The sequence below is a fragment of the Mobula birostris genome, chromosome 18, assembly GCF_030028105.1.
Source record: "Mobula birostris isolate sMobBir1 chromosome 18, sMobBir1.hap1, whole genome shotgun sequence".
Taxonomy (NCBI): Eukaryota; Metazoa; Chordata; class Chondrichthyes; order Myliobatiformes; family Myliobatidae; genus Mobula; species Mobula birostris.
In genome coordinates, this window is record NC_092387.1 from 25799352 (window position 1) to 25815558 (window position 16207).

Sequence of the window (16207 nt, forward strand, 5' to 3'; positions counted from 1 at the left end):
TGATAGGTGAAACCAGAGGGGGAGGGGTGAAGTAAAGAGCTGGGAAGTTGATTGGTGGAAGAGATACTGGGCTGGAGAAGGGGCAGTCTGATAGGAGAGGACAGAAGGCCATGGAAGAAAGAAAATGCAGGAGGAGCACCAGAAGGAGGCAATGTGAAGGCAATGAGATAAGTTGAGAGAGGGAAAAGGGGTATGGGGAATGGTGAAGGAGGGGACCATTACCAGAAGTTTGAGAAATTGATGTTCATGCTATCAGGTTTGAGGCTACCCAGATGGAATATAAGGTGTTGTTCCACCAACCTGAGCGTGGCCTAATCAGAACAGTAGTGGAGGCCATGGATTGACATGTCCGAATGGGAATGGGAGGTGGAATTAAAATGGGTGGCCACTGGAAGATCCGTTTTTTCTGGCGTTCTGTGCGTAGGTGCTCGGCGAAGCGATCTCCCTATCTTCCCCAGTGAACTGCCAGCACTTGTCCTATAGCCCACAAAATCTCTTCCATCCATGTCCTCATCTGGATGTTTTTTAAATGTTGCTACTGTGCTCATCACAACCACTATTTGAGTTAATTCCAAATACGCATCTCTCTTTACATGAAGAAGCAGCGCCTACTGTCCACTTCTGATCTTAAACCTATGGCCCTTTGTTCTTAGCACCCCTTCCAGTTTACACAACCTCAGGCCTCCAAAGTCCAGACAACATTCTGTTACAACTTTTCTGCACTCTTTCTACGAGAAAGATGGTGTAAAGCTCCCTTCTCTTGCTAATCATATATTTTTGATGAACTAGTAGTCTCATTTACTTTCTCTTTTATTAGTCTAAATTTGCTGACAATACCACTGTTGGTAGAATCTCAGGTGGTGACGGGAGGGTATACAGGAGTGAGATAAGAACATAAGAAATTGGAGCAGGAGTAGGTCATCCAGCCCATCGAGCCTGCCCCACCATTCAATAAGATCATGGCTGATCTGTCCATAAACTCAGCTCCATCTACCTGTCTTTTCCCCATAACCCTTAACTCCCCTACTATGTAAAACATGGCAGCTAGTGGAGTGGTGCCACAGCAACAACCTGGCACTCAACGTCAGTAAGACAAAAGAGCTGATTGTGGTCTTCAGGAAGGGTAAGACAAAGGAACACATACCAATCCTCATAGAGGGGTCAGAAGTGGAGAGAGTGAGCAGCTTCAACTTCCTGGGTTTCAAGATCTCTGAGGATCTAACCTGGTCCCAACATATTGATGTAGTTATAAAGAAGGCAAGACAGTGGCTATAGTTTATTAGGAGTTTGAAGAGATTTGGAATGCCAACAAATACACTCAAAAATTTACTATAGTTGTTCTGTGGAGAGCATTCTGACAGGCTGCATCACTGTCTGGTATGGAGGGGATACTGCACTGGACCGAAAGAAGCTGCAGAAGGTTGTAAATCTCATCAGCTCCATCTTGGGCACTAGCCTACAAAGTACTGAGGACATCTTTAGGGAGTGGTGTCTCAGAAAGGCAGCGTCCAGTATTAAGGACTTCCAGCACCCAGGGCATGCCCTTTTCTCACTGTTACCATCAGGTGGGAGGCACAGAAGCCTGAAGGTACACACTCAGCGATTCAGGAACAGCTTCTTCCCCTCTGCCATCCGATTTCTAAAACGATAGTATTTCTGTATACAGTATTTACAGTATACAGTATTTCTGTTTTTGTACTTTTTAAATCTATTCAATATACATAATTGATGTACTTGTTTATTTATTATTATTATTTTTTTCTCTACTAGATTATGTATTGCACTGAACTGCTGCTGCTAGGTTAACAAATTTCACGTCACATGCTGGTGATAATAAATCTGATTCTGATTCTTTTATTTCTTTAAAAGAGATTCAAAAGTTTCAAGGGTACATTTAATGTCAGAGAAATGTATACAATATACATCCTGAAATGCTTTTTCTTTGCAACCATCCACGAAAACAAAGGAGTGCCCCAAAGAATGAATGACAGTTAAATATTAGAACCCCAAGTCCCCTCAAGCTCCCCTCCCTCCCATGCGTTAGCGGCAGCAACAATCCCCCTACCTCCACTTGCAAAAGAAAAACCATCTGCACCTGCCACCAAGCACTCGTGTGGGAAGAGCAACAGGAAAAACACAGACTTGCAGTACCCCAAAGTCTACTTGTTCACCTGGTATTCAACATACCATAGGCTCTCTCTCTCCCTTATTAGGGAGAAAGAGGTGTCTCTGTTTCATGTTATTTAATCAACAAGAATTCTCAAGATTCTAGTGAGATTAGGACTCTGGTCCAGCTCTCTGGGTTTTGACTGTTATAATCCACCCATCAAAATGCCATTCACAAAATGACTCAGGGTATAATGTGCTCTCTCCTGTACTTTTTTCATTTACTGTTCAAGGAGGTCACTGATAATGCCAGCCAGTTTTGTCTACCCTAACCTTCCCTAAATTTGGTCACTGCAGGATCAACCAAATTCATGGGCCTGGAGTCACATATAGTCTGGCAGCTTTCGTTTTCCAGAATAGTAACAGTGAACAGGACTGGCCTTTACAACTATCCATTGACTTCTGCAGAAACTGAAATTACATATTTATAAAGATACGTGAAATTAAATTCCATCTGCTTTGGTGAGATTTGAAAAAATGCGTTCAGAACTAGAGCCACTGATCCAGTAGGTAAACTTCTAAGCTATTGTATTATAGCCAACATTTTTGTCATGGGGTGAGAAAGTGGCAGTAAAATCTTCAAGATTGAGAATCCAATAAAGCAAATTCTTAAATGCTGAAAAATATTTCCAAGTTATCTTGCACTATTTGACATTCCCTTACAGGGATTAGTGTTCCATTCTACCACACCATTTGGTTAGCAGAAGAATTAGAAAGCAAAACAGCAGGGATACAGGCCCTTTGGCCCAAGCAGTCCATGCCAGTCATGGTACCCATTCATCCAGATCCTCTTTCCTGCACTTGGCCCATATCCTTCCAAGCTCCACTCCTTCATGTTTCTATATAAATGGTTCTTGAATGATGCCATTGTACCTGCCTCAACCACTTCCTCTGGAAGTTCGTTCCATAGCTCATTACCCTATTTCTGAATTTGTCTCTTAGGTCTCTTTTAAAACATTCCCCTCTCATCATAAACTGTGCCCCATATTTTTGGTCTCTGTGACTCTGGAAAAAAAGACTGTTGGCGTCCTTCTTATCTATGCCTCTGATAATATTGAACACTCCCCATCTACCCCTATCTCCATCAGGGGTTCCCAACCTGGGGCCCACAGATCCCCTTCTTAATGGCCATAAAAACATTGGGAACCCCTGCTACATTATCTTATAATGGAAACTCAGATGAAAGAAGGCAAAAAATAAAAACAGAGGCCATTTCAGCTGGTTTCTAATCGAAACTTGCATTGAATTTCCTTTATTTTTAATATTGCAATTATACATCCAGCCTACAAAAGTCCAGTAAAATTAACTATTTCTTGTAAAATATTTCTGCTATTTTAAGTAATGCATAGACATGGTTACCAAGGCAGAAACTTTGAGTGCAAAGTTATATAATCTCACGTGATCACGTGTGTTGAGATAAAGACAAATGATACAGTAGGGTTACGTTTGTTATCAGGTCTTCCAGTTTACGGGTCCTGAGTACTTGGAATAAAAGCACAAACCACTTCTGTGCACAAAATGTCCAGCTGATTGCCATATGCTTTATTCTGGGAATAAAACTTCTTTTAACTGTTCCCCGCAAGCATTATTTCTTTCAGCTACCTTTAGTACACAGTGAATCATTATTTTCCTTTGTCAGTAGTAAAATAGATTGTTTACTACAGATGTGATATTTACAGAGATATACACTCAGTGGCTACTTTATTAGGTACACCGGCTTGTTAATGCAAATATCTAATCAGCCAATCATGTGGCAGCAACTCCATGCAGACATGGTCAAGAGGTTCAGTTGTTGTTCAGACCAAACATTAGAATTTGGAAGAAATGTGATCTAAGTGACTTTGACCGTGGAATGACTGTTGGTGTGAAATACGATGATTTGAGTATCTCAGAAATTACTGATGTCCTGGGATTTTTGCACGTAACTGTCTCTAGAGTTTACAGAGAATGGTGCAAGAAACAAAAAACATCCAGTGAGCAGCAGTGCTGTGGGTGAAAATGCCTTGTTAATGAGAGAAGTCAGAGAATGGCCAATGGCAAGCAGACAGGAAGGTAACTGTAACTAAAATAATCGTGCATTACAACAGTGGTGTACAGAAAGACGCACAACAGGCTGACCGTTGTAGTGGATGGGCTACGACAGTAGAAGACCACAAGCATATACTCAGTAGCCACTTTATTAGGTACAGGAGATACCTAATAAAATGGCCACTGAGTGTACATACTTTGAAAGGTGAATTCATTGTACTGTCCAATCAAAGCAGGCAGAGAACTTTGCAGAAGTGATTCTTTTTTTCTTTGCTTATTCTGTACCGTTGAATGGAGTCACAAAACGGTTGCTCAGACCTTGAAACCACCATCTTCCTGCTACCCCAGTTCTTCAAAAAATGATACAAACCCTTGGGCTTTGACGCATGCAATAGGCTTATCATGTTACCAACACTATCGCTTAAAAATCCATAAGTACAATCTGCTGGAGGAACTCAGCAGGTCAAGTAGCATCTGCTGAAGGAAAGGGAAAGTGGTGGATACATAAGAGTCCTTCACAAGCAAAGCCCTCCCCACCACTGAGTACATTTACATGGAGCACTGCCACAAGTGGGGAATAGTGGAGGACTTTGATGACAGATACTGCTTTCTTAAGTCATAGTCATTAATAAAGTATGACTATGACTAAGAAAGCAGCATCTGTCATCAAAGACCCCCACTATCCAGGCCATGCCACCAAAGCCTTCAGCCCTATACCACCAGGTGCAGGAATAGTTATTACCCTACAATCATTAGGTCCCTAAACTGGCTTGGATAATTTTATTCACCAATACTCTGAACTGATTTGATGACCTGCGTACTCACTTTCAAGGACTTTTTCCAACTGATGCTCTCAGTATTATTTTTATTTGCAGAGTTTTCTAGCACATTGGTTGCTTGTCGGTCCGTCTATTTATGTATGGGTTTTCTTAAAATTCTATTATATTTATTTTTTCCTTAAATGCCTGCAAGAAAATAAATCTCAAAATAGTAAATGATAACATATACAGAATTTGAAAACAAATCTTTTAACTTTGTACTTTGAAGAGAATTATCAGCGTTTCACGTCAAGAACATGCATTGTTCAAAGAGTGGGAATAATAGGCCATTCTCTCTTTCATCCTACCAAATACATTGTGAAGAAACCCTTTCTGAGAACTTCTCATGTCTTGGAGGTGGGATGAAAATATCTGCTCTCTCTGTTGAGCAGTAAGGATCACACAGCACCGATGAGAAAGAATTAGCTTCTCCCAGCCAGTATTTAAAACAAATCAGCAGGTGCGAATTCCGTGGGAGCCTGCTGTGCACAGATTTACTGTTGCATATTCTAAATGCTTCATCTTCAAAAGCTGTTTGCCTGTAGGTCACAGGAGGTTACAGGATTTAAGCTAAATAAATGAAGAACAAGTAGGAAGATTAGGGAAATTCTTTTCACCTAGATACCAAGGGGCTCTGGAACTCTAAACCTGAGAGGTTAGTAGGGAAACACTCACCACATTCAAAACAGATTTAGATGTGTCCCTGAATCCGTAGGGCTACAGACCCATTGGTGGGGATGTGATGAAGATGAGATGCTATCTTCAAAAAACACTGGCATAATGGGCTGAAAAGCCTCTTTCTGTACTGTAAATTATCTTTTCTGTGAATCAAATAAGTGTAAGCTGTTGTTTCCTAATTTATTCATTTTTTGAGATATGGGCTTTCATTGACAACTAAGTTTATTGACCGTCACAAATCACCCTTGAGAAGACGATGGTGAGCCACCAGCTCTAACTGCTGTAATCCTTCTGATGAGGTTCCTTCAAGGAGTTTCAGGGTGTAGACTCAGCAGTCATGAGGCAATCTGATATACAAGATGGTGTGTGACTGAGGAGCCTGCAGGAGGTGGCAGACTCACCGCCCCCCACCCCCCCTCCACGTTCCTCCTACTGGCAAAGGATCCATGTCTGGAAGGTGCTGTTGAACTGGCCTGAGCAAGTACCTGTGCAGCATTCAAGACTGAAGATTCATTTATTGTCAAAGAATGTATAAATTATACAACCTTCAGATTTGCTTGCTCACAGGTAGCCAGAAAGCAAGAAACCCGAAAGAGCCCGATTAGAAGAAAAAAGAATTTAAAAAAATAAGTAAAAGACCAACACTCGATGTGCAAGAGAAAGACAAAAAAATACAAATCCTGTTAGCAACTGAAGCGAACAAATGAATTGAAGCATTCTGTATATAATACACACTACATCCTCAGGGCCTTGGAGGTGCTGGGAGGAAATGATTATGGAGCTGCCTTTATGCTCCTGATTCAAAGGTGTTTAACATATTAGAGGATTTAGTTTACTTGATTGCAAAAGTATCTTCGAATTTCTAATCTCTGAGAATAAAGTGAACAATACTTCCCCAAAGCCTTGAAAAGTTCCAGCTAGAACAACATTTTCTTTATGTAAAATTGGTAGAAAACATAATTAGCCTTGACAGGTAATGCAGTGTTTAATCCAGAGTTCAGAATTGTGTAATATTCTAGGAAAGTATAAGGTCATTAACATTCCCTTAATCACCAGTCAGTTACAGGCTAATGCCAGGAATTAGTTAGCTCTGTGACTTTGCAACAAGTTACTGACGTTACTCTAAAATCAGTTTTACTTTAAAACAAAAAGATTAGGTCAGCAGTCTTGCAGGACTGGACTCTGTGGAGATATTAAGAAAGCTCTCTGCAGTGACCTGTACAAAATGTACTTCAGTATTAATTCAGCGGCACAAGAAGACAATGTGAAACAGTCCTGGTGACCTAGTGGTCACTAGAGAACAGGAACAAATATATTTGATAAACATTTCATTTTTATGCTTCTCTCAGAATGATCAAGCTTACTTTTAACTTCATAACTTCAACTCATAGAGGTATATAGCACAGAAAAGGGGCATTTTCTACTATGTCAATGCTGACCAACACACCTAGCTATACTAATCCTTCAAAAATTCCATATCCCTCTATGCCTTGCTCTTCAAGTGTCTGTATAGATGCCTCTTAAATGTTGAGCAGCACTTGCTGATGTCCTGATGTAGGGCCCCAACCCAAAATACACCCTTCGTCTTTGCCTCCAAGTTCCGGCGTCTGCATTCTCCTGTGTCTTGTCTCTTAATGATGCGACTTGCTGCCTCCACCACTTTCACCTGCAGCTCACTCCAAATGCCAACATAATTCTATTTAACTGAAAGGTTAATTGGACATTGTTGAAATAGGGGAGAATATATTTTTCACTGATGCACAAAATTTGTTCAAGTCATAGTGTTGTTCTGACACAGGAGGCTATTTGGCCCATTGAGTCTATGCTAGTTCCTACCACGCAGCTCCACCAAACCCATTCTCCTGTTCACTACATCCAGGCTGATCATGGTAATGTGTTTCAAAGCTTTTCTACATAATTAACGTTTTGAATTAAACATCAAGAATACCTTGTGGCTTAGTTTTTAAATCAGTAAAGAAATGTGAGACAGAGATACCAGAGACTGCAGATGCTGGAATCCAGAGCAGCTACTGAAGGAACTCCAGAGGGTCAGGCAACATCTGTAGAGGGAAATGGACATTGGATCCAAACCCTTTCTCTGGACTGAAGTGTGAAGGGGAGATAGCCAATAACACGAGGTGAAGACAGAAGGATGGGCAAGAACTGTGATACGATAGATGAACTGAGGTGAAGAGGTGTTGACTGGCAGATGACCTTTGAATTGCAATGTGATAGATGGACCTAGGTGAGGAGATTTGGAATGGCAGATGGTCTGATCAATTGTCTGTAAGCATAAAGTGTGCCTGATACAGAGCTTACTAAACTTAATAAAATAGCACTGTTTAGGACTGTTCTTTCAAATTTCATTTTGGTGACACAAGAGACTGCAAATGCTGGAACGTGGCACAACTAACAATCTGCTGGAGGAGCTCAGCAGGTTGAGCAACAGGAGTATGGGGGTGGTGAGAGGAATTATCAAGTTTCTGATGCAGGCTTTGATCCCTAAATATCGTGACTCGTTTACCTCAGATGCTGCTAAACCCTGATAGCTTGCTGAATTACATTTTGGTCATCTATTCACCCCCAACACAGGATGTATAAGGGTGATGTTCCATGAAGAACTCTAAGCTCTGTATTTCGGTCCCATACCTCTGCAAAGAACTTGTGGGCTCCCTTAGAAAGCACATCTTTGACCAAACTTTCAGCCAGCTTTCCTCGCCTTCCTGTTACGCTTCTCAGGGTAAAACCCTATCTGATAAGACACAGCTTGGAAAATCTCATCTTAAGGGTGCAATATGAGTGTGGACTATGCATCATATAGGAAGGAAAATTAAGGACACTGTGTAAGGAGGGCACTCAGGTTCCACTGAAACTGCGTTCCCGAATTTCAGGATCCATTGGACAAATGAATTGTGTCATGAGAGGATGTTGGGGTGGGGGGGGGGAGGCAAGAGGGTGATGGGAAGAAAGAACATATACAAAAACACACAGTGGTGTCATGGTAGCATGGTGGTTAGTGTAACGGTTTGCAACACCAGCAACCCTAGTTCTATTCCCACCACTGTCTGTACGGAATTTGCACGTTCTCCCGGTGACCCGTGGGTCTCTGCTGAGTGCTCTGGTTACCTCCCACATTCCAAAGACATATAGGTTAGTAGGTTAATTGGGCACATGGGTGTCCTTCAGTGGCATGGGCTCATGGGCTGAAAGGGCCTATTACCATCTTGTGTCTCGAAATAAATAAAATTTAAAATACCATTTTTAAGGAGGCTTAGAAGTCTGAAGCAAGTTTAGCATTAACTGAGAGATTCATATGGTGAATCACGTACAGAGCTCCCATTCTGCTCCCCCAGACACTTTCTCTTTGGGATATTATCCAGTCAACTTGAATATTGGTTTTGTTGAAGAGGCCACACATACTCTGATTCTGCAGGGCTCGTTGCCCTTCCTGCACTGTACCAGCAATCTTGGGCACATTAAATTTGGATTGTCGGCAGTCAATTTTTTACAAAACAGAGGGTAGGATAATAAGAATGGGAGCTTGAAATTTGAATAGACTGTGGTGTGGATAGAGAGCAGGTCAGTAATCATGGGTGAAGGAAAAAGGCAGGTTAATGCTCTCTGCCTGTGTAACCCCGTTATAGGTGCTAAGACTTTGGGCAGGAGTGACTTATTCAACTCCTTAAGCCTGCTCTGGCAATGACAAGAAGGTGAGGATTACTAAATCTCACTAATTAAAAAAAGCATCGAGGATTAGGTTGACATGGTAGTGCAGCTGTAGAATTGTTGTCTCACAGCAACAGAGGCTGAGGTTCAGTCCTGAACTCTGGTGTTACCTGTGCAGAGTTTGCACATTCTCCCTGTGACTGGGAGAGTCTCTTCCCAATGCTCCAGTTTCTAAAGGCATTCAAGATATTAGGTTCATTGACCACTGTAAATTGTCCTTAGTGTATAGGTGAGTGGTAGAATTCAGGTGGGGGGTTGTTGATAAGGATATATGAACAATAAAGAGGGATTAGTGTAGGATGAGCATAACTAAATTGTTGATGGTTAGCACGGGTTCAATGGGCCAAAGAGCCTGTTTCTAAATCAGTCATCGCATGACGAACTAGACCTTAAGATATGACAGTTATCCAATAGAGGTATTGGATTGGCCAATATTCTCTACGTTTTCTGAGAAGACTTGTCCAAGTAGAATGCTGGAACACTGGACAATCTTAATTGACAGTTGTAAGGTTATAAACATTTGAAGTTTTCACCACAAGGGGCATATACACCACAGTCAAAACTGAAGTGGGAAGATTTTTGAATGCATGTTGGAGGGGAGATTATGCAGGAAAGTACTGGTGTTGAAGTTCAGCCACAATTACTGAATGGTGAGGAAGGCTTATGCAAATGCTTGCACCAATTTCTTATATACTTAGAAGTGCAAAAGAGCTGAATATTTTTTTTCTAATAGGCACATTTAGATTGCAACACAGATGTTAATTAACAGCGCCTTTTCCAGATGCCCACACACCCTTGCTGACTAGTCCATGCAGAGATTTATACTTGGTGGCGGTTGGCTCGTGGTCCACAGCTCTTTTTGTGTTGCTGCTGGATTCTTTGGTTGTGACTGATTCCCAGTGACAACTACCAAACCACAGCTGCTGTACGATAAAGTTCCACCCACACCAGATGTTTGCTCGGTGTATGTCGTGTTTTGAAATTCAAAACAGGCAGATCAAGACCTGCATAAAACAAAAGTAGGGAAAGTCTCAACAAGAAGGCTCATTGACCACTGCCTTAAGAATAATCATACCCACACAGAACTTTAAATAAATAACCAAAGTTTACATATTACAAGATAGTCTTGCTGCAATGCAATAGTTGCATTTCTAAGAAACCTTGCATTATAGAAAATCATGTTCACACTCTGAATATAACACTGTTTATGGAGTAGTTGAAAACATTTTAACTGGTTATATCATGATCTGGCACGATAATTCGAATCTGCAGGAACATAGGGAGCTATGGAGAGTGGTAGACTCGGGCCAATACATTATGGCACATCCCTCCCCACCATTGAAAATATTTCGATAAGACATTGACTCAAGAAGGCACATCTGTCATCAAAGAATCCCACCACATGCGTCATGCCATTTTTAATTTTTAAATTTTATTTATTTGGAGATATTGCATAGAATAGGTCTTCCACCCTTCAAGCTGCAACACCCAGCAACCATCCACCACCACACCGCGCCCCCCCCCCCACACAACACTGACTTAACCTTAACTTAATCACAGGACAATTTACAATGGCCAAATAACCTACCCAGTATGTCTTTGCACTGTGGGAGAAAACCGGAGGACCCGGAGAAAACACATGCATTCCAGGAGGACATTTAGAGTATGCCATAATTGAACTCTGAACTTCGATGCCCCGAGCTGTAATAGTGTCGCTACCGTGGCGCCCTTAGCAACTCTCCTCTCAGGGAGGAGGTAAAAAGTCTGAAGTCCCACACCACCAGATTCAGGAACAGTTACTTCCCTTCAACCATTAAACTCTTAAGGGAACCTTCACAACCCTAATCATTAGCTCAGGATAGAAACACTTTGCACTAAAAGTTGAACTTTGTTTTCTTTCCTTTTAAATTCTAATTGGGTTGTATAATTTATGTTTTTCTTGCGAGTGCTGCTTAGATGATACTATTTGCCTGTGTTGCTGCTGCAAGTAAGTTTTATCTTTGCATTTGTGCAAGGACTTGCCGAGATGACAATTAACTCAACTTTAACTTTGGTGAAGGGGTTCAAGAGCGTGTGCATCTCAGACTTGTAACAATAGTTCTTTTCTTCCAGAGGATTTTCAAAGTTAAAGATATTTTTAAAAGTTTATTTTGTTATGCAAGCTAAAAAGTATTAAAAGCTACATGTGAATGTATCACAGCTTGGTATGGCAACTGCTCTGGCCAAGATTGCTAAAATAAATTGCAGTGCAGAAAACACAGCCCGGTCTATCAGGAAAATCAGCCTCCAACCCTTTAACTCCAACTCATTTCCCACCACCTCAGGGAAGGACCAACATAATCCTACCCTGATCATTCTCTCCTCTTCCCTCTTCAGTTGAGCAAGAGATACAACAGTTTGAGAACACGCACCACTAGGCCCAAGAACAGTTTCTGCCTCACTGTTATATCGACTTCTTGTATGATAAAGATGAACTTTTGGTTTCTCAACTGACTTTGCCACAGCCCTTTCACTTTACTGCCTACCTGCATTGCACTCCCTCTGTAACACTACATTCTGTATTCTGTTCTTGTTTTTCCTTTTGTACTACTTCACTGTACTTATATATGGAATTATCGATATAGATGCAGTACTATCAAAACTTTTCAATGTATCTCAGTACATGTTGCAACAACAAACCAATTACCATTTTAATAGAAGATCATTGCACAAGTATCAATAGAAGTGACTGCCTGTTAGTTTTCAAAATAATTCACCGAAGTTGACCGCCCCTGTGGTGAAATTGGCAGCAAGCGTCTGACGGCAGGTTTCTGACCAAAATCACATTACAACCAACTCAGTCTGTGCAGTCCAAACAGTAGTCTCTAATTCATTAATGAAGTGCTTTGAGAGACTTGTGCTCTCACACATTAAGGCTATAATCCCACTTGATCTGGACAAACACCAGTTTGCCTACCGGGCAAACTGCTCCACAGAGGATGCAATCACAACCGCCCTCCATATTGCTCTGACTCACTTAGACAAACCGAACACTTATGTGAGGATGTTATTTGTGGACTTCAGTTCCGCATTTAACACAGTCATCCCCCATAAATTGGTCAGCAAACTGAACACTCTTGGTCTTGGCTCCTCCCTGTGCTCATGGGTCATGGACTTTCTCACAAACCGACCACAGGAAGTCAGAATTGGTAAGCACACGTCCACCACCCTCATCTTAAAAACAGGCACCCCGCAGGGCTGTGTGCTGAGCCCGATGCTCTACACACTCTTCACACATGACTGCACCCCAACCAACACCTCCAACTCAATAATTAAATTTGCGGACGATACCACAGTGGTTGGCCTGATCTCGGACGAGGATGAAACAGCCTACAGGCTTGAGGTGGATCATCTGACGGAGTGGTGTAAGGACAACGACCTGGTCCTTAACACATCTAAAACAAAAGATATGATCTTTGACTTCAGGAGATCAAAGGACAGAGTACATCCCCCCCCCCCCCAACTCCATATACATAGAGAGGTAGTGGAAAGTGTGGAAAACCTAAAGTTCCTTGGAGTTATGTTGTCAAAACAGCTGACATGGACCACCAACACCTCGCTACCTGTAAAAACAAACGTGGGACCGCGGACATGATTTTTGCTGCGCGCCAACTCCAGGAAAAATGCCGGGAGCAACACAGCGACCTTTTTGTGACCTTTGTCGATCTAACCAAGGCTTTCGATACGGTCAGCAGAGAAGGCTTGTGGAAGATCATGGAGAAGTTTGGCTGCCCCAGCAAGTTTATCACAATCATCCGGCAGTTCCACGACGGTATGATGGTGAAAGCTCTGGATGACGGCGACGAGTCGGAGGCCTTCCCAGTGACAAATGGCGTCAAACAAGGCTGCGTTCTTGCCCCGACTCTGTTCAGTATGGTATTCTCTGCCATGCTGACAGATGCCTTCCATAACTACGAAGAAGGAATCCATGTCAGGTACAGGACTGACGGCAAGTTGTTCAACCTTAGGCGCCTGCCGGCAGTTACAAGGGTGCGAGAGACTGTCATCAGAGACTTGTTGTTTGCTGATGACTGCGCACTCAACGCCAGCACAGAGCAGGAGATGCAGCGTGAAATGGACTGCTTCTCACAAGCCTGCGACAACTTCGGTCTCACTATCAGCACCAAAAAGACCAAAGTTATGTACCAGCCTGCCCCAGGAAAGCCATACCAGGAGCCGCGCATCACGGTGAAGGGCCAGAACCTCCAGGCAGCCGACGACTTCACCTACCTGGGCAGCATACTCTCTCGCGCAGTGAACATAGACGCTGAGGTCAACAACAGGATTGCCAAAGCCAGCGCCGCCTTTGGGACGTGAGAACGTCTGGGAACGGAGAGGACTCAGCCTTACCACCAAGCTGAAGGTCTACTGTGCAGTGGTCCTTACCACCCTCCTTTACGCCAGCGAGACCTGGACTGTCTACAGCAGACACGCCAAACAGCTCAACCATTTTCACCTGAGCTGTCTCCGCAGACTCTTCCTCCACGAAGGACGAACAACAACAACTTGTAAAAAAGGCACAACAAAAACTCTTCTTCCTCAAAAAGCTGAAACAGGCCAAACTTCCACAAAAGCTGTTGCTTAACTTCTACAGAAGCACGATTGAAACCATCCTGACCAACAGCGCCACAGTGTGGTATGCCAGCTGCACAGCCGCCGAGCGACAAGACCTGCATCGCGTGGTGAAGGCAGCCCAGCGAACTGTCGGGATGGAGCTCCCAGGACTGGACACCATCTATTCCAGCAGACCCGGGAGGAAAGCAATCAGCAAAACCAGAGACACCACACACCCTGGCCACACCCCGTTTGACCCACTGCCGTCCAGCAAAAGGTCAGGCCACTAAACGCCAGAACAAATAGACTGAGGAACAGCTTCTATCCCAGAGCTGTGGCCTCCATCACACCACTCGCACAGAACAATGACTGAAACTCAAATACTTAACACTAACGGCACTTTGTGCATTACTGTGATATTCTGGTGTTGCTGCAACTTATATTCTGCTACTTATCTATTTAATACAGTTTTTCTATTACTGTCTTGTTTTTATCTACCGCTTTATTTAATTGCCTGAGAGGAAGCCAAACAGAGTTTCACTGTACCTCTGTATAATGACAATAAAGATCATTCAATTCAATTAATTAGGCCGTATCCAATTTGCATTACAGGAAACACACATTAGAATATCCAACATAGAACAGTCCAGCACAGAAACAGGTCCTTCACCCCCCAGCGTTCTGCCGATTAATTAAGTTAATAACACCTAAACTAACCCTGTGTTATAGCAGAACCACCTGCAGTCAATAAGTACATTCTGACTGAATGTTACAATGCAGACTGCAAGATGAATCTGTGGATAGAGCTGCCTCAGAAATCAGATTGGCCCAGCTGCTCCATTTTCATCCTACATCCCTAAGATGGACTGTTAGGATAATTACCTCCTGTCAATAACCCCTGGTGTAGGTGAGTGTCAGGATTGACCTGTGAGATAGAATAGACAACATGAAAACAAGTAGGGGGGAAGGAAGCAATGGAAATGCTCTGAGAGCTAGCACAGTCTTAAGGGGCCAAATGACCTCTATTATCATAGGAAAAGTACTGAAAAATGATTGTCCAAGGTAGAATTGAGACTTCATGATAGATCAATAAAGTTAGCCCGTGAACAGCGAAGTCAGAAACCTGACAGTCCAAATTGGTGCTTAATTAACTTGTCTGAGTGAGGGGTGCAGTGCATGAAAGGCAAAATCAGCTGAAATTTCCATTCTGAATCCTCATCTTTCATCTTTGACCCAGGACCTCTATTGCCTAGATGCACACCTTCTATTCTTCCAAAATGCACGGCATCCTGAGTGAGAATCACATGGCTATTCATTCATTGCTGCCAAACCAGGAACCTCACACAACCACAAATAGTTGTAACCCGCAGGTTCAGCAGGCTGCGCTAGTCTAGGGGAAGACTGCCTCTGGCCTGCTCAAACTGGTGAAATCTCACTTGGGTGGATGCTGCATGATGTGTTCCCCTGTTACAAATCAGTACCAAGAAATAACAAAGAGTACACCATATGCAATTAAACGATTTAGCTTTATAATTCTTAATTTGACTGGAGAGTTAGTAAAGAAAACAAAGAGAAAAGGGCCCATTTTAAAGAAACAGTCTAATGCTCAGCGTTGGAGCTCACGATTTTCCAGTCTGTTCGCTCTACATCGATTTCCCCCTGGGCGTCATTGACTCCCAACTCAATTCCATGTCCACTCAGTCCTGAAGTCTACAACCTCTCCTTTCTGGCATCTTCTCTCTCCATCTTCCGGTGAACAAAAGCTCGCAAATCCCTCGCTCTCGGGCACACAAGAAAGAAAACCACTCCCCTCATTGGACACCGCACATTCCAAAGCTCCCATTAACGCTAGTCATAACCCAAACACACTGCTGCTACAGAGAAACCATTACATTAGTAGAGAAACCTTTCCCAGGGCGTTACACTCTGCCCCACCAAATTTAGTCATGTCCTCAAGACTTTGAGATAATTTGCCAACCCTTCCTGAAAAACACAAAGTTCAACCCAGGTGTAAAAGGCTCCCCAAAGCAGGAGGGGCCACACTCTGTTCCCCTGGTGCTACATAGGCCAGCCTATCCAGTGGTCTCCTGATTATGTGAGACCTCTGTACACCCTCATCTACCTCTTCATGTTCCAACACTACTGGGGATACTTCTGGTCTACCTGGCAAGGCCTGCCCCGGCTTATCGCTCATGCGC

The 16207-nt window shown here is 42.9% G+C and overlaps 1 protein-coding gene across 1 annotated transcript in view; it reads right to left on the bottom strand.

Moving 5' to 3' along the window:
• Positions 1–3388: 3388 nt before the first annotated feature.
• loxl1 (lysyl oxidase-like 1) overlaps positions 3389–16207 on the bottom strand; it is a 119772-nt gene continuing 106953 nt past the window's right edge. Inside the window, exon 7 of the mRNA XM_072282365.1 lies at positions 3389–10420. Coding sequence (XP_072138466.1) covers positions 10414–10420 — 7 coding nt within the window. The 3' untranslated portion in view covers positions 3389–10413. The remainder of the gene's footprint in view (positions 10421–16207) is intronic.